Below are 21601 nucleotides of genomic sequence, written 5' to 3' on the forward strand. Positions count from 1 at the left end.
GTACAACGTTCCAGAGGCAGTGGAAGAATGTGAAATAGAAAAGGCTGACCAAAATGCCGGGCAGAGAAGGGAGAAAACCGGCCACTTTTAAATGGCTTCACAGTCTCTGTGAAAATCTTTACCCATAGAAAAGTGACCCAGGGGGTGGAACAATCAGTGCGTTGAATAATCCATCACACACTGATCCCGAGGAATCGCCCTCGAGGTGAGTAGCAGAGCGGAGTTTTCTAGGTGCCTGTCATCTCCTTAGTCATGTCGGTCAGATTGCCGCACAGCGGGCCACCATACCAGGGTTCCCATCTGTCCGGCCATAGAAGTACTCCATGGCACAATGGGGCCTGGCGATACATACATCACTGCTGCACATCGGGAGGCGGTTGCCGTCAAGCGCCAGAGAATGCCTCGGTCCGGCCGGACCTGGTTTTCGACCTGGACCTCCCTATTGACCAGTCGCCACACGTTTAGCATGGATGAGGCTAACACGGAGAGGGATAACATGCACACTGGAGCATGGTTGAATCTCCTCTGATGATGTCTGATTCCCGATGATGATGCACAAGTCGACAGAAGAGCTGCTGGCCTCGTCCATTAGCACGGATCGAACTGCCTGACCACAACTGCCTTGAACCCGAGGACCATCCCTGTCTTCACTCTTGTTCGAGGGTATCCGACCACCAGTCTTGTGGGGGAAGAGTTTTCGGAAGACACGGATTGTTTTCTAAATCTCGCGTCTGATCAATTCGACCGAAGGTGACCTTCCGGACCACAGACCTCCCAAAATCTATATTTCGAAGCATCCCTCCCAGCCTTCGTAGGATGGCGACGCCAACGGCGACGGCCCAGGACGCCGTCCACCGCCTGTCCCTGGACGACCCCGAGACTTTCTGGCACCAACACGCCCAACGCCTCCATTGGCACACCCCATATACCCGAGCCCTGAGACAAAGCGGGAAGAGAGGGTCGCCACAATGGTCGTGGTTTGAGGACGGGGAGATCAGCACCGCGTACAACTGTGTCGACCGGCACGTGGACAACGGCCACGGGGACGCGGTGGCGTTGATCTGGGACAGCGCCGTGACGGGAGCAAAGGAACGGTATACCTACGCACAGGTCCAACAAGAGGTGGCACTGTTGGCAGGCATCCTGCAGGACCAGGGCGTGAAAAGGGGAGATGTCGTGCTGATCTACATGCCCATGATCCCGGCGGCGGTCTTTGCGGTCCTTGCCACCATCCGGCTGGGCGCGCTCCATGCCATCGTCTTCGGGGGCTTTGCGCCCACGAGTCTGGCGCAACGGATCGAGCACGCCACGCCTTCCGTCATCATGACCGCAAGCTGTGGCGTCGAGGGCAACAAGGGCCCGTTGGCGTACCAGCCTCTGGTTGAAGAAGCGCTAGCCAAAAGCAGCTGGAAACCCCACCGGACTATCATCTGGCAGAGATCAATGGTTTCCTGGGAACCTAGGCTCGACCAGGGCCAACGCAGCTGGCAGGGTCTCGTTGAGGACGGGCGGCGCCGACGACTGAGCGCCGAATGCGTGCCGATCAAGAGCACCGACGGTCTTTACATCATCTACACCAGCGGGACGACTGGCGCGCCCAAAGGCATTGTGAGGTCCGCCGGAGGACACGCGGTGGCCTTGAGTCTGTCCATGGGCTACCTATTCGACATCAGGGGGCCGGGCGACGTCATCTTCACTGCCAGTGACATTGGCTGGGTGGTCGGGCACTCTTATATCATATACGCCCCTCTCCTCGCCGGCGCGACCACGGTCTTGTTCGAAGGCAAGCCGGTCGGTACGCCAGACGCATCGACATTCTGGCGCATCATTGAAGAGTATCAGGTCAACGTGTTGTTCACCGCGCCCACTGCACTCAGAGCCATCCATCGCGACGACCCGAGCAGTAGACTCCTCTCCCGCTACGGGGCGCGAGGCGGACTGCAATCGTTGCGGGGCTTGTTCCTCGCCGGCGAGCGAAGTGAGCCCAGCCTCGTGAAGCTCTACCAAGAACTGCTGTGGAGATATATCGGCCGCGGTGCGACGGTGGTGGACCACTGGTGGTCCAGTGAATCGGGGAGTCCTATTACTGGGGTCGCGCTTGCTGCCGAATCGGTCACCGCACACGAGGGCCAGCTGACCCGGCGGCCAAAGCAGCAGAATGATGTCGTACACGCGAGGCCTGGAAGTGCCGGGAAGCCCATGCCTGGGTTCGACGTGCGCGTGGTCGACGAGATGGGCAACGAGGTTGCCCGAGGTGCCTCGGGGAATCTTGTGCTGAAGATGCCGCTCGCCCCCTCGGCGTTGACGCATCTCTTCAAGGACGAAGGCGACGCGCGGTTCCACAAGAGCTACCTTGCCCGATTCGAGGGCCGATGGTTCGACACCGGTGATGCCGGCTTGATCGACGAGGACGGATTTGTGTACGTCATGAGCCGGAGCGATGACATTATCAATGTTGCCGCCCATCGGCTCAGCGCAGGTGAGTACAAATCTGCTATGTAAACCGGGGAGAAACGTCGGCTGAGAGACTTTGATCAGGTGCAATCGAAGGCGCCATCATGATGCATCCAGCTGTCGCTGAAGTCGCAGTCGTGGGGATGCCAGATCCAGTCAAAGGCCATGTCCCCTTCGCCTTTGTGGTCCCGCCCGAGGGCAGCAGCGCCGCCGTGGCCCTCCCGGCCCTTTCGAAAGAGATCGACCAACTCGTAAGAAACCAGATCGGCGGCATCGCGTCGCTAGGGGGCGTCATTTACGGAAGAGGTCTCATCCCCAAAACAAGATCAGGCAAAAGCCTCCGACGCTGCTTGAGACAATTGGTCGAGCACGGGGTCAGAGGCGACTACGACCACAAGGTAGACTATCCTGCAACCATCGAGGACAAGGAGGTGGTCGAGGAAGCGAGGCGTTCAGTCATTGAGTATTTTGAAAAGAAACGCCGCAGCCTTGCACGCGAGGCCAAGCTTTGACCCCCGGCAACAACGCAGGCTTGCCCGGAAAGTATTATTATAGAACCGAGAAGTACATATTGGAGTGGTCTCGAAGCAATGGTGCGTGCCGTGTTTCTACCAAACATAAATGTCCAAAAGGTGCATGTTGCCAGGGGCGCCGGAGTGAAAATGTCCTTGCCCTAATCGCACAGTAAACGAGCCAGCCATCCGGCGTGGCTTCGAAGTGTTGGCTGTATACACGACGTCAAAACGTCGCGAGTAGTGCCCAGGAGGGGCCCACGTCAACCTGGATGAAAGCCGTAGTCACCGGCAATCCAAGACCGTCCGACAGGCTGGGCTTCATCATGCCTACCAAGTGTCCACAAGGCGGTCAGAACTCGTCGAGACGGAATCCATTTGCGCTGTCTCCTGGCATCGTGAGGTCGGTCCTGCTGTCCATGGTCCCAAAGAGGTCGATCCAAGAGTTCAGCCAAAGGCTTCCGTCATGATTTGAGGTCTGGGGTATGCCCGCCGCTACTTCGTTGGACATGGTACTGTAGTCAACAAGCCTCCACATTGCATTCATATCGGCTTCAGAGAGAGGTGTGATGTGCGGCTGATCGTTACACAGTTCGTTGAACACGATCGCGTTTTCGGCCGTTTGCCGCAGGAGGGATGCCTACCTGTCAGTGAGTACATCATAGCGAGCAAGGTCATTGCGGACCGGGGAACCAGTCTTTGGGGAGGAGACGCAACGGAGTCTTACCATGGTTGACACATTGTTCCAATATCCGCCAATATCGTCCAAGTAAGAAATCGCCTCGGAAAGAAGGGCATGTGCTACAGGGGCGACACCTAACTCCTGGCTACTGACGTGCAGCAACGCGATAGACCCGGCAACGGTTATACAGTATCCGGAAAAGGAGGACTGAAACACACACCCCAGACCGCGGGCGAGGCGAATAAGTTCGATCATGTTACGCGCATGCTGCCACCCAGTGTGGAATGAGCGGGCCAGAAAGCTGCCCGGGCCCGGCATCTTCCCGATCTCGATCCGCCTTCGGAGGAGAAAAGGGTGGTTCAGCAAGCAGTAGCAGAGGTGGAATAGTACCCGAGAAAAGATGATGGGCCCAACAGCTTGGTGGTCGACAGTTCCATCCGTCCTGATGGACGGGGCCAGTAGCTCTTCTGCCGACTTATGCATCATCATCTGAGTCTCGATGTGCAAGAGGTCCGACTCAATCGAGGCGAAATCCGAACTGGGGTCCCAGGGCGGGCATCGACTCCGGATGTTGAACTCTTGGAGCATGTACTGTGCCCCTCGTCCGAGTATGTAGGCCATGACGATGACGTGCGCAAAATGCCCTTGACATTCGGGGTTGACCAAGGCGCGGTTGGACAGCTCGTCCAGGGTCAGGGTCTTTTTCCACTGCCCTTCCTGCCAAAGCAAATCGTCACAGGGAAGTTGTAAGTGGCACGAGGCGTCGACGATTGCCGGAGGCCGACCTCGACCGCACGAGACCAGTCTGTCGAGCAAATAGACGGACCAAAAGACCCTGCGGCGCTCCTCCTGGTCCGCATAAGGAAGATGATGGGCCGTATCGAGCATCAGGCCGAGATCTTGGGCAATCCTGACCGCCATTCCAATCTTCACCCAGGCAGAGCCGTGGCGGGTTCGACCAGCTACACCGTAGACAGTCAGCACGGGTCCGCAACCTGCGGGTTGGTTCGCCTCACCAGTGAAGTCAAACAGGGCCAACAAGGCTATCGTCTGCACGATGGAGATGTCGCCTGGGTTGTCTGCCGTAAAGCAATTCGACACGACGGATTTCCAGGACCGCGTCGCATAAGCCACCGCCACCTCATGGGAGCGGCTAGCAAAGTATGGGTGGGTAGAAAAGCGCACCGAGATAGCCACGACGGCGAGGATCAGGTGTTCCGACAGTGTGCCCAGTGCTAGCCGGCGACGGAAGTTGCCTTCGTGGAAGAACGAATATGGTTGATTGTGGCAAAAGCTGAAGTACACGTCCACCACCGAGGACAGTACCTCGTCGGGAATCGGGGCTTCTCCAGGTACAGGAGTGTTCATCTCGGTATCATCGTTGAGATCGTAGCGTGTAGGCTCAACAGAAATCCGACGTCTTTTCTGGGGCCCCTGGCTGGGAGTCGGGCGTCCATCGTCCTCGTAGGCAACCCGATCTCTGGCGTCACTGGTCAAGAGCCTCGTGACTCTTGAGCACGGCGAGAGTCAATCCAATGCTGGTACCGCATCGCGATGGGGACCTTACCGGTGGAGCTGGGTTTCAAGTCTTTCAAGAGTCTCCTCGATGGCTTCCAACCTGGAACCGACTTGAGTCTGAGACCTGCTTCAGCACCAATTGGGACCCGAAGTTGGGAGAGAACAACACCCACCACACCAATTTGATCGGGAGAGGACGTCTTCGGTTCAGCACCCGTCCGAGGCGCAGTCTGTCGGCTGGACGTCTGCTGGGGATACACGCACTCTGCCGACATCAGAATCGATCCGCCTTGAGGTGCATTGGGTCTGACCTAGCCGCAATCGCCGACAATGGCCGCATGCTGGCCGTTCGCCCGTGCAACGAGATTTCTTGCTTCTGGAACATCTTGGATTAGAACCCAGGCCGATAGAGGGCAAGCACCCGTGGCGTCAAGGGGGAGGGGAAGCAACCGACCTGCAGGAGAAGCAGGCTTGGGCAATGCGACGAACAGGAAAGTAGCTGCCGTATGCTTCACTGTGCCCCAAGCTGTCCATACTGGGCGACGGCGACGCAAAATGCTTAAGGACACGAGATGTGATGATCAGGAAATGGTGCGGGGGGAACAATCATTTGGCCTGGGTCTAATATGCTGCACCCCGAGCCGAGGGCCTCTATCCTTATCACAATAAGCATTGGGCACGCAGCTTGGCAGCGCCACCGCCTAGCGGCCCGACATAGCCCATTGGCACCAGGCTGGCCCCCCCCCCCCCGGGGGAGGGATCGGGATGGAAATTACACTCTGGCTTTAATTAATATTTACTTCCCTCCTCCTCTCCTGGGAAGCCTCCGGAGACCCTTGGCCACTACTGAAGGCTGCCTATGAGTAGCCTGCCACCCCTGCCAACTAAGAGTGGTCTTTTGTGTCTGTCCTCGCTTGAACCGAGCCTTCCATCTGCACTGCTCAGATCCCCAAATGTGCGTTCAGGCATCTCTGGACCTCTTCCATTGTGGTACTAGCATCCAGTACCATCAAGATATGTTGATCCGGCCTCACAAGTAACCCTCCTCCAACATCCAGCCCAGCCGCTGCCAACCACTTCTGCCCTGCCTCGCCAATGACCTCAAAGTCGCGACCAAGTCGGCAGGTCTTCACACCGGGGACATCGAGACGTCCTACCAAGGTGAATTTGTCAAGATCACACAGATCGAGGGTACTATAGCGGTGGGACTCGAGATCTGCCGGGGAGAACTCGTCGACATACGAGACATCAACGGGCTTCAGCGTGCTGTGCGGCAGGCGGATCCAGGCGTGAGGCAGTCTCGCACCCACTTCAAATTTGGGGGTATACTTGGAAGCATGTGGAGGGATTTCTTTGCTGCCATAGACATATCCGATGTGAAGTTCGAGCTTGTGAGTGCGTCAGTACCAGCCAGATCGCATACCAGAGAACGCATACGTTGTCAAAATGCTCTCTTTGCTCCTCAACCCCTTGATCAATCACCTTCATTTTCTGGGGATCTTTAATGTTGGCATACAGATTTCTCCTCGCCGTGACCAGATCATCGCCGATGCCCAGTGTCTTGAGAAGGGCAAAGATCTTCTTTCCGTTCTTTACGCTCTGCATCGAATTGACGACGGCTACATGTCGTCGTTCTGATTCGTATGTGTCGAGAAGAGCGTCCCCAGCTCGTCCTGCGAGGACCAATGCCAGTTTGTACGCCAGATTGTGCACATCTGCCAGGCCAGAGTTCAATCCGAGACCGCCTGTTGGGGGGAACGAATGAGCAGCATCTCCAGCTCTGCTTGGTTAGACTGGTCGTCGAGTCAAGGGATGCAACTCACAAGAAGACATTGCCCGCCCGATAGGATCTTGCTACTTTCCGGCTCAGTACCCAAGGCCGGTAGCTATGAATGTCAAAGGACACCTCTATCCCCAAGGCACTGACGACAACTTGGCGGCAAAGTTCTTGATTCCAGCTTTCAACGGGGTATTTGGTTGCCTGAAGATTGCGGTTAGAGATCACCCTCGTCCCACGTAGAATCACTGACATCAAAATTGCTGATCAGAACCGCATTTCCTGAGAGGTCGTACGCAATGATGAAGCCAGACGCCAAAGGATCCATTATCCAATGCAGCATACCGACCCTCTCTCTGACAATCGGACGAAGGTCAGCATTGAAATGGATGGTCATCATCGTTTCGTCTAAACTGTCAATCCCGCCGAGTGCTAACGAATTATGTGGACTTACATGAATCCTCGCCATCACTCTCGATTCCCAGGAAGCTGCGTACTTTGCTCCGCGCGCCGTCGCAAGCAACGAGATACTTCGACCGGATCTGGAACTGATGTCCCGTAGCACGCTCTTCCACGGTCGTGATAACTCCTTCCGAGTTCTTGAAATGAGCACCTCTCCACCACGGAGATTTTGCGACGCCACTTACCTGTTCCAACGATACGAATGAAATGCCTTTGCGAAGATCTATGTTCGAGTCTTTTGCAAGCACCTCCGTGACAAACTCCTCAAAGACGGGCTGCGGGACGTTATGGATCATCTTCACTCGTCAGCGAAAGCCGGTGCACCATGCCATCGTGATCCACGACTTGCCTCGGGCGTGTGAGACAGAACTCCCACGTCCATGCGCTCGTAAGGGAGCACGCCGACTTGTTGACCACTTAGATTGGTGAGAAAGTTGACCCAGAACGCATCGCGCCTCCTCGTGCCGAGTTGTCGTAACCGGCTCACGTCCAAGTTGAACTGTCGGCATATCTCTAGAGATCTCGGGGACAGCGCATGTGCTTTCGGGGCACCCAGTCTCTCGGGATATCGTTCGACGATGAGACACTTCACTTCTGACTGTCAATCGTGGCCTCTTTGTCGACATCACGCCGTAGACTTGCCTCCAAGCTGGGATAAGAGATGAGCTTGCACGAGCCCTGCAGGTCCTCCACCGATAATCAACACCGGAACTTCCACGCAGGATGGCTCTCGCCGAAATAGATTTGCTTCGCCGGCAGGCTGAGAAGGCTTTTGCTCATCGGTGTGATCAGCCAGAGAGAGTCCCATTCTCAGAATCAAAAGAGGAAAGATGAACAGAAAAGCAACTGGACTATCTAAACGTCTATATCTATTTCCAGAATTTCATCAAACCGAGCAAGACATCTGTTGTGGCAACAAAGCGACATCCAGATACTGCTAAGTGGGATATAACTCTGATTAAATGAAGGTATTGCGCTCGGCGGGGAGAAGTCTCGTTGTGGTGGGGATGTGGTGGAGAAGTGGGAACGGCGGGTGCTCCTTGCGCAGGACTTCAACCCAGAAGAAGGGCTGAAGTCGTCTCAGTGGTTTGGCCCCTTTTGCATATGACAAGTGTGCCATCGCCAGGCCGTCATACATGAATCGGCTTCGCCTTCGATGATGGGAAACACAACGCTCTCGAGATATCAAGGTAGATCGACAAGCCACAGGCCCTCGGTCAATCTCCCCGCCGCCAAGACCCAAAGGTCTACCACAGCTCGAGGCCTTGAATGCCGAATGCAGGATATTACCTATGTGTCAGGCACCTATGTCGATGCCGCCTCTGCTGGCCCTTCCGATCCTTTACCTCTTCCGTTCCACTGTCGAATCTTGTGTCCATTCCATCTGTGGCTGAGCCATCGGTGGGCGCCTACCAGTGCGCCGTGCACATGAGATTGTAAAGTCCTGCACCACGTGAAACGTAATGGTGAACTTGGGATGAGGCAATATATATATCGTGTTGATGCACGCTTGGTAATCCTTCGTCCAGTTCTCCAGCCGGCTGATTGCTTGAACTTTCAGATGGCCTCAATCTGTACGGGGCTGATAAAGTGGTGGGACATGCTTGGCGACCGGTCCGTAACACATCATTGGCATAACAGCCATAGTCTCTGAGCAATAGTAGTACAAGATCCAAAGCCGTCATGCAAACCGCGTCTTGGGTTACCCATCCCAGAAGAAAGGAGAAGAGAAATCTCTCCTAATATCTTCCCAGCCCGAGGGCCTCATTCTATTTTAACAGCTTCGGGAATGTGACTACCGACATGGGCGCTCTGGCCGTGCGACATGATTGGCTCCTCTAAGCGATGGTCCAATGGGGCACGTCAGGCGTACCCTAGTCTGTTTTGGGAGTGGTAAACGAGCACTAGTATACGACGGCCCCGCACTACTCTCCATCCCATCCAATCAGCATAGGTCTTTTCTCCGCGGTCCGCATAATCTCGCACAATTTGCACAACTTGACTCTCCAAGCGAGCTTCGGGCCGCCTCAGTGGGCATTTGATCCTCAGTCCAAGGTTTGTTGACGCTAGTATTTACCCGCAACTCTTCCTCGGTTGCATCCTCAAAGGGTACATTTGTTCTTTCGTCGCCGATGGCTTCACGGTTCCCCCCCCAAGCCGTACCAGATCGCGATACACCGTCGACGTGTCCAACATGGCTGAAGATACCAAGGAGGTCGTCGGGGAGGCCCGTCCGGCGCCGGCGAACGACTACATCGTCGACTGGGACGGGGACGACGACCCTGCGAATCCGCTGAACTGGCCGTCGCGGCGTAAGGCCATCAACATCACCCTGCTCTCATGCCTGACCTTTGTCACGTATGTATCAATGACCCCCCCTACAAACCTGTTCGGAGTATGCTGATGCCAGAACCTTTTCGCCCTCAGCCCGCTCGCGTCGTCCATGTTCGCGCCCGGAATCCCCAGAGTGATGGCCGACTTCGACAGCACGAGCGTCATCCTCGCCTCGTTCGTGGTCTCGGTGTACCTGATCGGCTACGCGTTCGGGCCCCTGGTGTGCGCGCCCCTGTCGGAGATCTACGGCCGCTGGCCCGTCTACCAGATCACCAACGTCCTGTTCATCGTCTTCACCGTCGCCTGCGCCGTCGCGCCGTCGCTTGACAGCCTGATCGGGTTCCGCTTCCTGGCCGGGTCCGCGGGCTCGGCGCCGCTGGTGCTCGGCGGCGGGAGCGTGGCCGACCTGTACACGCGGGAGGAGAGGGGGTCCAAGATGGCCATCTTCGCGATGGGTCCGTTGATCGGGCCCGTGGCTGGTATGTTCAGAACACGTCTTTTTCCCCCCATGAGGAAACCCCCGTCGTCCTGGGAGTACCGCGATTTATACTGGTACTAACTCCTTCGACCAGGACCCGTTGCAGGTGCTTTTCTCTCGCAGAATGTTGGGTGGCGATGGGTATTCTGGGTCATTAGCATCGCGGTAGGTGGTTGGCTGTCCAGATATTATTTGTGATTTGATTGTTTTTTTTTCTTCCACCAACTAACCCCGTATAATAGGCCGGAGTCGTCACGGTCTTGTGTTTCCTCTTCATGAAGGAATCCTACGCCCCGGTCCTCCTCGAGCGCAAAGCCGCCCAGCTCCGCAAGTCGACCGGCAACACGCAGTACAGGTCGAAGATGTCGACGGAGGACTCGCCCCGCGCAGCGCTCGCAAAGGCCCTGATCCGCCCGACCAAGATGTTTTTCATGTCTCCCATTGTCTTCATCTTTGTCGTACGTCACGCCCCCAACATCTCCCTTTCCCTTTCAGCGACCGGCGACTTTTCCTTTCGCTTGCGCCCCCCTTCTAACCGTCGTCTCCAATGCATCTTCTAGGTCTACGTCTCCATCATCTACGGCTACCTCTACCTCCTCTTCACGACCATCACCGAGATCTACGAGAGCATCTACGGCTTCTCTACCGGCCTCGCTGGCCTCTCCTATTTGGGTATCGGTGTTGGCATGTTTATCGGCCTGGCCCTGTTCGGCGCCACGAGCGACCGGCGCATCCAGGCCAAGAAGGCCAAGGGCGACGTCTCCCCCGAGGTCCGGCTGGAAGGGCTGATCCCGGCGGCGATCTGCATCCCCATCGGGTTGTTCTGGTACGGCTGGTCGGCCGAGAAGCAGATCCACTGGATCATGCCCATCATCGGCACGGGCTGGGTGGGACTGGGACTGATGGGCATTTTCGTGAGGACTCTTACTTTCTCACCCCCTGTTTTTCCTTTTGGCTCGGGGGTTTCCATTGCTGACAAGGGTCGAAACTGCGTTAGATGGCCGTCCAAACTTACCTCGTCGACTGTTATCCGCTCTTCGCCGCCAGCGTCACGGCAGCGAACACCGTCGTCCGCTCGCTGACGGGGGCGTTCCTCCCGCTTGCCGGCCGGCCCTTGTACTCCGGTCTCGGGCTGGGGTGGGGCAACAGCGTGCTCGGGTTCATCGCACTGGCCATGGTGCCGCTGCCGTTTGTCTTCATGCGATACGGCGCCCGACTCCGAACGCACCCGCGGTTTCAAGTCAGCTTCTGAGCGCGCAGTCAGAAAGACAGCTTATGATTTTCAGAGCGATAGAAGAAGAGTACAAATACGGACTTGCCCATGGAGCTCGTCTCCTGCTTCCGGGAGGAAAAAGCGTCAGAGAGGACTCGAGTCCATATTTGATGAATGCAAATCGAGCAAACTACAAGCCGCCGCTCTGTTTTCTCCGGACGCCGACATTTGGCCTGTTTGGCCCGGAACAACTGTTAAAGCTAGATCATGGGGTTTGTGATTTCATCGACCGGGAAAGCCTGCGATTATGGTCAGAGAAAGAACACTGGTCGTGTGAAAACGTATTCTGGCACAGAAGAGCGGTGTCGAGAATGGATGGGAAGTAAATCGCAATTTAGAGCTGGGACAGGTACTCTATGAAGACGTCGGCCTCGCGCAGACCACGTCGCGGCGAACAAAAAACTGCCATGTGCATTCCTTCTCCTCCCGCTCTGGCTCTTGAAACGGTTTCCCAGGTTGATTTCTTGACTCGATCATTTTGCTCGCTCTCCCAACGGTGGAGATCCGTTGCAATTTTCCTCGCTTTTCTGCGGTATTCTTCCACCTCTTCTCGGCACGCACAGTGTTCTTTCTTGGAAGTCCAGGGGCGCAAGTGTTTGACCTCGCCATTGATGCAGTGACTGGTGTTTGCGTACAACAATCTCCTCAGTGGGTTGGAGGGCCTGGATTTGGGTTACGGGAGAAACCAGGCCGAAAAGCCCGTCTATGGTTGTCGGCGGGATCGTATGAAGTTCCAAAAGGCCGTTGACAATTCCAGGACCAGAATTTGGAGAGAGCATAATACGCGTAGCTGTCGGCATCGTTGACGGTGGGATGTGGGCCAAAGGCGGCCGGGTTGATGCCAGAGTCCGAGTTCAGGAGGTGAGCGTTGTAGGGACTATATCCATTGGGAGGTTTTGGTCCTTCAAAGTCCGAGATAATACGACCGGTGGTAGGGTAAGAGATGATCAATCGTTGCCAGTCCGGAATGTCTTGGAGAAGATACGGCCAGTGTACCATCTCGTGCAAGAGAATTGCGCCAGGAAACATCATCCAATCCGTGTCGTGATCGCCCAGACCGTCACAGCCAAAGCCTGGAAGAGGGTCGCCTTGTTCATCTAATCCCCATGCAGGAGGGTTGACTATCTCAGCCAGTGTTGGATAACCGAAAAGGTGATTGCACAAGCAAATCGTGGTTTGAGCAGGGTCGCTCCCTGCCGGGCCCGCCACATATGCTGAAGGAGGAGATGGTTCCTCACACCACCGTTTGGAATCTGGAGTGCCTGGAGCTTGAGAACCAAGCGACAGAGTCAAGCCCGCGAATTTTGGAGCGAGACCGATGAGATTGCTGCTGCTGAAAAGTTGCTGAATGTCATTGGCGTCCAGATTTTGATCGAGCGGGATATTTGCAATTGTCTGGAATACGTACTTGACGAAGGGGGCGCTTGATGCTTCGAAGTAGCGCGTAAAGGCTGGATCGCAATCATCAAAAGTTGCAGCCACCAGCCTTGCAAGCGTCAGGCAATCCGTCCATGCTGAGTCGAAGAGCTCAAGAGTTGATTGTGGACTACCCGGCGGGACGTACAGGAACGGAACTGCGGTATGGAGCTGGGTAACCAAAAGAGAGGTGACGAAAAGGAAAGAGTGAAAGCTCTGCTGTTGCGGGAGGGGGTTCACAATTCATACGTCTCTGGAAAGTCCGTTGCCATGTTTTCCCGGTCGAAATGACGACGGACCACTATCAGTTTCCTGAACCACTCATTCATCAATATACATACTTCCTTCAAGATTTCACTGGTGGTGGACAGATCTCTGTGGCCGTCAAAGACCAAAATTCAGCACCTCGGTGCACTTCCTGTGAGAACTCAATCCCGAGGCAATCGATATGGGAGTACGACGTTCCGCAGCCCAACATTTCATTCATCGAAGACCTTGTAAAAATCGTCACGGCGACTTTGAAATTAGATGAAACAGTAAAAGTACACTGTTTGGTTGGCTCGGATGCGCGATTGACAATACCGCTCCCAGTCCAATAGAGAGCTACCAGTCTGCATCCACATCCAGTCTCCCCTAGAGGGAATGCGGCGGAGTACCCCTCTTAAGCCGAACAAGAACAGCTCCTAAGCATCAGGAAGGAAATCGCTCCCTCGGCCCAGGACTTTTCAGCTCCCCCTTGTCGAAACCGCTCCTTCAAATGCATTATTCCCGAGTCACGATCGTCCAGATTCATGGTCTCCTCAAACGGCAATCCCATCAAGAATCGTGAGGACTTTTTCGCTATATGCCATCCCAATGGTGATGCCGTCCTTGTCCTTCGCGTCCTCGATATCCTTGAGGCCGCCCTCGTCCAAGCAACTCAAACACATTACGACGATGTCTCGATACTTGTCGCCAAAAACCTGTGGGATGAAATCTGCAGCTTTTTTGACGAAGATCTTTTGGATCTCTTCTGGAGATTTCAGGTGACTAGTCTTCCTGTCGGATATTTTTATGGCGTCGCGGTTGACAGCGAATCGTTTCTCACCGGTACGGTCATCGGTCTCCTCGAGAACGAAAGATCTCCACAAGGCGATCTCGAGGAGGACAACTCCCAGGCTGTAAATGTCATGAAGCATGTTGAAATCCGTTTCGGGATGCACGCCCTGTCGCTGTGGATGGCGGTAAATGTTCTTCCACCACGTGTCATCTCCTATTCTTGTAGAAACTTCTTCTTCTTTCCTCGCGAATTCGAAGCCAATGAGATAGAGCTTTCCCGGAGATTTGTCCTTGGCAGATTGCTCTGTCACATTCGTTGGGACGCGATCCCCAATGACTACCAAGTTCTCGGGGCGGATGCTCTTGTGGACTAGGCCGGAGGTATGTACATACATGATTGCAGTCGCAAGTCGAAGTCCCAGTTCTAGGCGCCAGGTCAGCGAGAATGGTACTCCCAATTGGCTTTCCTTCCCGAGCAGGATGTCGCGTAGAGTACGAGGTTGCGCCGAGCCGGTTGGCAGAGGAAAGACGAGTTCGAATCGAGCTGGGTCTGCTTTCGCGCTGGCTTTAAACCCTTTGCAGGGTAGGATGGCCATCGATTCTGACGTATGTTGTAGAACCAGAGCGATGTCGCGGACCTTCTTGATCTCCTGCTCAACATATGGCCTGTACTCAACCAGGGCAATGGGAATATCGGAGTCGTCCGACTTTACAGTTAGATATCCGATCTCACTGTGAGGCAGCGGCCGGTAAGCTGCGGAGGAGAACTCCTTATCGTCAAGGAGCATCTTAGGCACATCGCTATCGCTTCCTTTCAGGCGAAAGTTTATTGCATCCTTGAGTCGCTTCACTCTCCCTAGAGGTTCACTGCCCCGCTGTTGGTCTTCGGTCAAGTGAGCCTCGACGGCAGCACCTCCGGACAAGACGGCCCATTGCACCGCACGATAGAACAGGAGTTGGTCCTTCTCCACCCGCTCCAGGGCTCGTTTCAGCTCGGATCTTCCATACATGGTATACCTCCATTTTTTGATGTTTTCCTTCTTGTCAATGTTATCCTCGAGGGATGCTAGAGCAACCTCGAGAGCACTCGTTAATCGGTACAAGGCTTTGCGGACAAGTATTTCGAGCTCGGCAGGGAACGAACTCGACGCCGTCTTGACGAAAGTCAGGCACACTTCGAGCTGGCTTGTTTGGATGTCTTGTTCCTGCAAATGGTCTACGAGGTAGTCGCCGGCCTTGCGATAGATGCCGATTTTATGCACGATGGCTCGGACGTACTTGATACCGAGGTCGACGAGTCCAGGAATGGCGAGGACGAGCCCGACCACTCCTACTCCACCATCTGCCATCTCTTGTAAGCGTTCTGCCTAAGCCTGGAAATCAGTACGGGTTACTGCACCAGTGGCGTTAGATCCTCCAGAGATCTGTGGATAACTGACTCTAAAGCGCGGACGCCGCAAAAAGGCGCAGTTCGTTGTTCTGGCGCCTTGGCGAGTTTATACCTTTTGTAACCGGCCTCGTCAGTATCAGCCTACCACTCCTCGCCTTGTTTCGAAACAGTGAGCTGTTCAACCAAAATTCTGCCCGCCATTTCACGTCCATTCGTCGAAACAGAATCCATCACAATTTGAGACTATTTTCAGTATGTCATCCAGTTCCAGGGAACTTGGGCCTTTGCCGCCATACTCTGGTTCGACGTCTTTTGCAGATTCGAATACAGCCTTCCAAGAGAGGCGAAGAAGGGTAGAACCTGGGCAACCGCGGAGAAGAATAAGAGAGCTCGGCGACCCGGACCTGGAAAACGTGGAGCTTAGTTTCCTCAGGGTCGTCGGTCGCAACAAGGTAGCCATCGCCCGTCCGGAAGATCTTGTCTTGGATAGGCCAGGCGACTGGAGAGGGATAAATCACGGTGCCACGATGGAGGTGTATCCTGGCACCTGGCTAGGTCGTCGAGTGGCGGTGAAATATCTCCGAAAGGCCTGGCCAGCCATTCAGTCGGCCGAATTCGCGTATCGGAAAGCGACAGTCGACCTCCTCTTCGAGCTCCAGATCATGTCAAGACCATCCCTGAAGACCAATCAAAACATCACACAGCTACTCGCGGTGTGTTTCCAGGATCCTGACGGCGAAGTCACCGACGTGAATTCACTACCCGCAAAACCAGGTCTCGTCGTGGAACTCGCACACGAACAATTTCCAGATCTGCAACACTTTTTTGACCGCGCTTGCAATCCGGGCAGGCCGGCACGTCTGCCCTTCGAGACGGCGAAAACCTTCGTCTCGGGCATTGCCAATGGTGTTACGGCCCTGCACTCGCATGATCTTGTTCATGCAGATCTCAAGCCCGGCAACATTCTTGTGTTCCCCAGTTCAAGTTCCCCTTGTGGCTTGGTGACCAAAATCGCCGATTTTGGGTTCGCGGGAATGGTAACGTTCACTGGCGCTGGCAAACGTGCACCACTACCCGATGGCCGACCACGAGGAGGGACCTCGGAATGGAACGCGCCAGAGTGCCTTGATGATCTTGATCCATGGAAAACAGACAGATCGGAGGGTAGGGCTCAGTCTCTGGAACATCCCCAGTACCATTCCGCGCGCGATGTATATTCCTTCGGCCTCCTGTCTTGCTATATCGCGCTCGATGGCATGTCGCCAAAACAGATGGCTCCGGATCTCCAAGCCACAAAACTGTCCGGCAATCTGGTAGACGTGGCTGTGCAGCAGCTTCAGGCTCATTTTCAAAGCGACCCTAATATTGACTTAGCAAAGTCTGTCTTGGGGCCTGCGGTGCGAATTGCGCAGCTCACTCTTTCCCGCGAGCCTCAAAGCCGGATTATGTCCCTGCATGGCATCGGAGATATTCTGGAGGGCCGGTGAGTCGCCCAGGTGTCGACGCGAATCTTTCACAGTGATTGCTGAAGAAGGTGTATAGTGAACCGCCATTCGAGGGGGATGACGAGCCAGAGACTTCAAATCCATCCGCCCAGCGTTTCATCCTCAACTTCAACCTCTTCCCCGACAACGCGCACATCTTCAAATGTGAAGGACTTTATCACGCTTACTGGCAGTCCCCTCCCGAGTTTCGCGCGAGAGTGTACGAATCCTTCCGGAAGCTGAATTCGGGCATATTTGCTCAATATGTCGATCCGGGCGTCTGGGACTGTTTGCGGAATCCGCCCACCTCATCAGGCGACGCGGTCAGAACAGGAGAAGACCCCACTCTCCACTCCGGACCACGTGGCCAGAATGTCGGCGATTGATAAACATGACGAACATCAAGAGATGTGAGCAAATGTTAGGTCATAGAACTCGCCGATCACCCAGCCGCCGTCCGTGGCCTAACGCATCGGGGGCCTAACATGGCTACATTAAATCTGTTGCGCACTCCGAGTGCGGGACGACTCAGAGCCCCCAAGGCTTCTGAGTCTCTGTATACAAAGGACTCCCAGTCGTCTCGTGACCTCTATTGAGTTGAGAGTTACGCGAGTCGGCTCTTGACAACGCTGTCCTCTAATGCTACCTCTATCTACTCGTCTAGACTTAGACCCTTCCAACTTCTTTTCTCGTTCTTAATGCTCATAGACTCCAATGGAACAAATTGTTAGGGGGTTAGACCCTATTGAAGTCTTGGATGCTCCGGCGACTGACGGCAGCCTTGCCTCCACAAGGCTGTCAAGCTGAGATTGTTTCCTCAGCAACCACACCACGATAGTACAGCGCAGAAGACGACTGCCTGTGATGGATTTCCTTACTTTCCTTTCTCTCCTTAAGGTAGAATATTCGTGTACATAGCACCTCTACACATAGCGAATTAATCCTGTTGCAAGTCCTGACAAGCGTAAGCGCCAACATACCCAAGCAATAAAGCACTTTAACTCGATGTCTTCGTAGCGATGCGGAACTACAGGGGGGAGTAGGATAAAGGTAAAGCTTAACCTAGACTAACTAATTTAGAGAAAAGGGAACTTTTGTGACCATTACGTCAACTTAAATCGGATACTAAGTTATAGGTACTATATGCTAGGTAGAGGCGATAAATTAGTAACTATAGGCGGGTGTCGGGAACGGGGCTCCCTAGCCTAGATATAGGCGCGATTAATCCGTTACTTTAGGCCGAATACCACTACGCTTAGTCACGTGCGGGAGTATCTGATGGAAATGGAATGTCCTCGTGTCGAGATTCCGACGTCGAATTCCCTGTTTCATGGTGTGGTCGTTGCCAGCAGTTTCCAGCACAGAAGGACAAAGTAGCTCGGAGGAGGTATTAGCAATGAAACAGCGCAACCCAGCTCTATGCAACCTCGAGAGGGGTCGTCAAGGCGCGATCATAGATGTCTCCTTGCTGACGGTGAAAAACTGAGACTGGCCTTAGATCCTGGTAAGGGGAACATTGCGGCGACAGTCGTTCAGTCGCAGTGATGCAGCAGGTCACGTTAATACATCACCTGGTCGTAGAAATTTATCAGAATTCACACAGCAGCCAATAATCTTACCTGGGAAAAGGAATGTGAAACACGTTCTTCACGACATTAAGCCTCAGCAAATATCACTAGAGTTCAGTGACGTTCGGTTTGTTCTTTTCTGTTCTCTTTGACCCCTTTTTGCTCTTTCGGCAGAGCCCGTTTGTCTCTGACATTTCGTGGCATCTCTGATTCATTGTGATGACTTGATTGATGGCGACATGTCGGAGACGGGGTAACATGAACAGGCTCGCAAGGCTGGCGGACAACACACGTGATAAGGCTGCGGAGCACGCCTGCTAATACAAACTGTCAAGACCCATACTAGCGGCGGGTAAGGTTGAGAAAGGTCCTGGGCATCAATCTGTCTTATGGACACATCTGGTTGAATTTTTGAGGCTCATGTTGTGTCTTCCATAATACCTTTCAAGTGCTCTCGTTTTGATCTGACCACGACGAGAGGTTGTCCGCATCTGAATGTGTAGGGCCGGAAGCCTCAACAGATGCGTAGAGTTTTCACCACACTCTTGACCACGTTGGCATCGGATGGTGGTGTCGATTGCCACGAGAACAGATCAACCAGCTCATCCACAGTAATGACGGCTCGTGCTGCAAATGTGCATGTTGGCACTTTCCTGTCATCATGATCGGACTTCTCCATATCTTCCTCCCTTCTGAGAATGATAGCGACGCCAGGAAGTATCTCGCCGTTCGGCTGTTCACGGACCGCGATCATATCGGCCCAGACATGATCTCCCGATCCATGGTCGTGACTTTCAGGTGATTGCGGTTCCATATCCTTAAATACGTGGAACCCTCGCTGCCGCTTCATGTCGACCAGGCGGAGGCATCTATTCCTCGCGAAAGCTAGTCTTTCTTCAAACTCCAAGACCAGAAACTCACCAACGAAGCCATTTTCCGTAACACGGCCATAATTGCGACCCAAATCGTTTAATCCCGTCCCATGCATGAGCGTCCTCGGGGCCCATCTAAACCCACGAGTGGTCAGTCTCGGTGCACCCGAGAAGATCAAGCCACCAGGCACTGTCCCCAAGGCTTTCCAGAACGCTATCATTCTTTCTTCGCCTGAATGTCGCAGAATGATGCCAATATCGATGTGGAAGAGTGGAGCAATAGCCAGAGCCTCATCATCGAGTCGGCTAGTCGTCCGGTAGCACATCAGCCGTTGGATATGATTGATATGGGCAGGTTTTGAAGCATAAAGGTTCCGGTTGAAGCCTGATAACTCTGCGATCAGAGCGGCCGAAATAGGGCCCGCGAAGCCAGAGACGAAGATTTGTGAGAGCAAATGAGGCATTGGCAAGAAGGCATCCCGCAAGAGGAAGACAAGGTTAGACGCAAGAGTGCCTTCTTTAAGAGTCCAAAGACGGCGAAGCCAGACAGATGACAGGATGCGAATGGCTATCTCTTCGGTGGTGCTCGAGCTACTGCATTGGCGAAGACCATAGTCAAGAACGAGCGTCGTAGGAGCTTTGGCATAGGTTGCACTCATGAGCTGAATTGCGGTGTTGCGCATTATCGGGTCTTTAGGGACGCACAGCCCATCAATCCAGAAGAGGGATGAGCCGGAAATTACGTGACAGAGGTGTGCGAGTTGGACCACTTGACACCTCGGCAAACCTTTCTCTGTCGTGCTTCCGAGCCCATCTGACCAAACATGAGAGATCACCACATATTCCATGTCTGGTTGGTGTCGCCTCACACTCAGCTCACCGCGTTCTCCGTCCATTAGTATGGACTCTCCGTCCAATACCGGGAACGTCCCAGATTGCAGAATGTCGCACACGTCTTTCAGAGGAGGGAGCACATGCTCGCATGAACATTCTCGGTCCACATGCTGAGGCGAGTAGGTAGACACGTCGACATTGTATGCGATGCACTGTCTCTTGCTGCAGTGAGTATGGCTCACTTGAGGCTGCTCGATTGGACGAAGAAGGGTCGCATACATTGCAGCTGAATGTCCGTACCTATTTATCAGTGTTCTCGAGTTCGACGGACACCACCCGCTCTGTCGTAGTCGGTCCTTGATCTCTCCACCAGGATCGATATCCATCTGAAAATTGACGAAGCCACTCTCCGGATATGCTTGAGGCACGGCTTTAGCCAGTAGCTCCGTCAATAGCAGTGCATTGCGGATAGTCGCATTGAAAATACTAGACAGGGGACGGCTGTTGTAGGCTGGGATTTTAAGTCTCAGCTTGACTTCGAGATATAATGCCCAATCGCGCGCACCAACCACCGAGCGCCCGAAAGAGACTGAGAGACTCTTCTGTTTGTCTTCTGGAAGATCGAGAAAGTCGAGATGCCATTGTTGATAGAAAGTGCGCAAATACTGGGTGTGAAGGGCTCTTTGAGGGTTTCCATCTGTTCTCTGTATGTCTCGAGATGAAGTGAGGAAAGAAGAGCTTGGAAAGTGCTGCTGAAAAGCACCTTCAAGCACACCAAAGAAAAGCCAGCCTTGTAACATCGCCAGAATGGAAACGCAATCAGTATTTTGCGGGAAGGGATCGTTGCGAAGTGCTCTCAATCTTTCAGTAGTCCAGCCTCGCAGGAGGGGATATTCCTCAAAAGACGTCAAAGGGAATTGTTGACTGCTATCGTGATCAAAATCAAGCCATTGACTCTCAAGAATCGAAGGTCGCATTCTGTCAAGATCTGTGGGGTCGATAAGATGCTCCATATTGTAGCCGCACAGATTCCCATGCCCTCGGGGGCTTCTGTGACCTTGTAAATGGCTCGAAAGCGTGCGGCAGAGATCACTGTTCTTAAACGCGTCGCGGGGGAGCCTAGAAACTATTCTGGTGCGGCTCACCAAGGGCGGCTTGGCTACCCATTGTGCCTTGCTAAGCTGAACAAGGCGGCCGGATGGGAATGGGACAGGACCATGTCTGCGAGTCCGTCTGGGAGACCTTCCTGTCTTGAGACAAGGCTACGTGGAGTGTACATTACAGAAGAAGCAGATGACTTTGAAGTTGAAGGGCCGTACTCCTGTTTAGCTGCCAAGACGCCAAGGTGCCAAGGTGCCAAGGTGCCGAGACTCTGCTCTTCTTGGCATCTACTCCATATCTCTACCGAGGGAGCCTCGTGAGGTTGAATATCCCAGACCTGTTTGTAGCCTTGTAGAACCAGCCTTGCGGGGAGTTCCAGAGAACAGCATGGAGATGGAGTCTCTGACG

At 54.2% G+C, this 21601-nt stretch overlaps 5 protein-coding genes across 5 annotated transcripts; 2 read left to right on the plus strand and 3 right to left on the minus strand.

The window, feature by feature from the left end:
- Positions 1-3127: 3127 nt before the first annotated feature.
- PV07_11532 (uncharacterized protein) lies at positions 3128-7701 on the minus strand (the record flags this gene model as incomplete). The annotated part of the gene is made up of 9 exons (XM_016398978.1): positions 3128-3606; positions 3694-5158; positions 5216-5283; positions 6174-6554; positions 6604-6946; positions 6990-7147; positions 7197-7351; positions 7398-7542; positions 7591-7701. 9 exons carry the CDS (start codon positions 7699-7701, stop codon positions 3319-3321), a joined length of 3114 nt encoding a protein of 1037 aa, XP_016243540.1. The 3' UTR covers positions 3128-3318.
- Positions 7702-9599: 1898 nt separating this feature from the next.
- PV07_11533 (uncharacterized protein) lies at positions 9600-11469 on the plus strand (the record flags this gene model as incomplete). The annotated part of the gene is made up of 6 exons (XM_016398979.1): positions 9600-9763; positions 9833-10218; positions 10312-10382; positions 10460-10675; positions 10778-11131; positions 11215-11469. 6 exons carry the CDS (start codon positions 9600-9602, stop codon positions 11467-11469), a joined length of 1446 nt encoding a protein of 481 aa, XP_016243541.1.
- A 2172-nt stretch (positions 11470-13641) lies between these two features.
- PV07_11534 (uncharacterized protein) lies at positions 13642-15293 on the minus strand (the record flags this gene model as incomplete). Its single annotated transcript, XM_016398980.1, has 1 exon — positions 13642-15293. One exon carries the CDS (start codon positions 15291-15293, stop codon positions 13707-13709), a length of 1587 nt encoding a protein of 528 aa, XP_016243542.1. The 3' UTR covers positions 13642-13706.
- A 236-nt stretch (positions 15294-15529) lies between these two features.
- Positions 15530-17298, plus strand: PV07_11535 (uncharacterized protein). The gene is made up of 2 exons (XM_016398981.1): positions 15530-16817; positions 16877-17298. Exons 1-2 carry the CDS (start codon positions 15589-15591, stop codon positions 17202-17204), a joined length of 1557 nt encoding a protein of 518 aa, XP_016243543.1. The 5' UTR covers positions 15530-15588; the 3' UTR covers positions 17205-17298.
- Positions 17299-18900: 1602 nt separating this feature from the next.
- PV07_11536 (uncharacterized protein) lies at positions 18901-21143 on the minus strand (the record flags this gene model as incomplete). The annotated part of the gene is made up of 1 exon (XM_016398982.1): positions 18901-21143. Exon 1 carries the CDS (start codon positions 21103-21105, stop codon positions 18901-18903), a length of 2205 nt encoding a protein of 734 aa, XP_016243544.1. The 5' UTR covers positions 21106-21143.
- Positions 21144-21601: the final 458 nt, after the last annotated feature.

Source organism: Cladophialophora immunda (assembly GCF_000835495.1).
Source record: "Cladophialophora immunda strain CBS 83496 unplaced genomic scaffold supercont1.7, whole genome shotgun sequence".
NCBI classification, from domain to species: domain Eukaryota; kingdom Fungi; phylum Ascomycota; class Eurotiomycetes; order Chaetothyriales; family Herpotrichiellaceae; genus Cladophialophora; species Cladophialophora immunda.

What these genes read in the sequence shown, in the direction of transcription:
- PV07_11535 (XM_016398981.1), top strand. Translation starts at nt 15,589, where the DNA reads ATGTCATCCAGTTCCAGGGAACTTGGGCCTTTGCCGCCATACTCTGGT. An exon ending in GGAGATATTCTGGAGGGCCG is followed by an intron (nt 16,818 to 16,876) that starts GTGAGTCGCCCA and finishes GAAGGTGTATAG; the next exon opens with TGAACCGCCATTCGAGGGGG.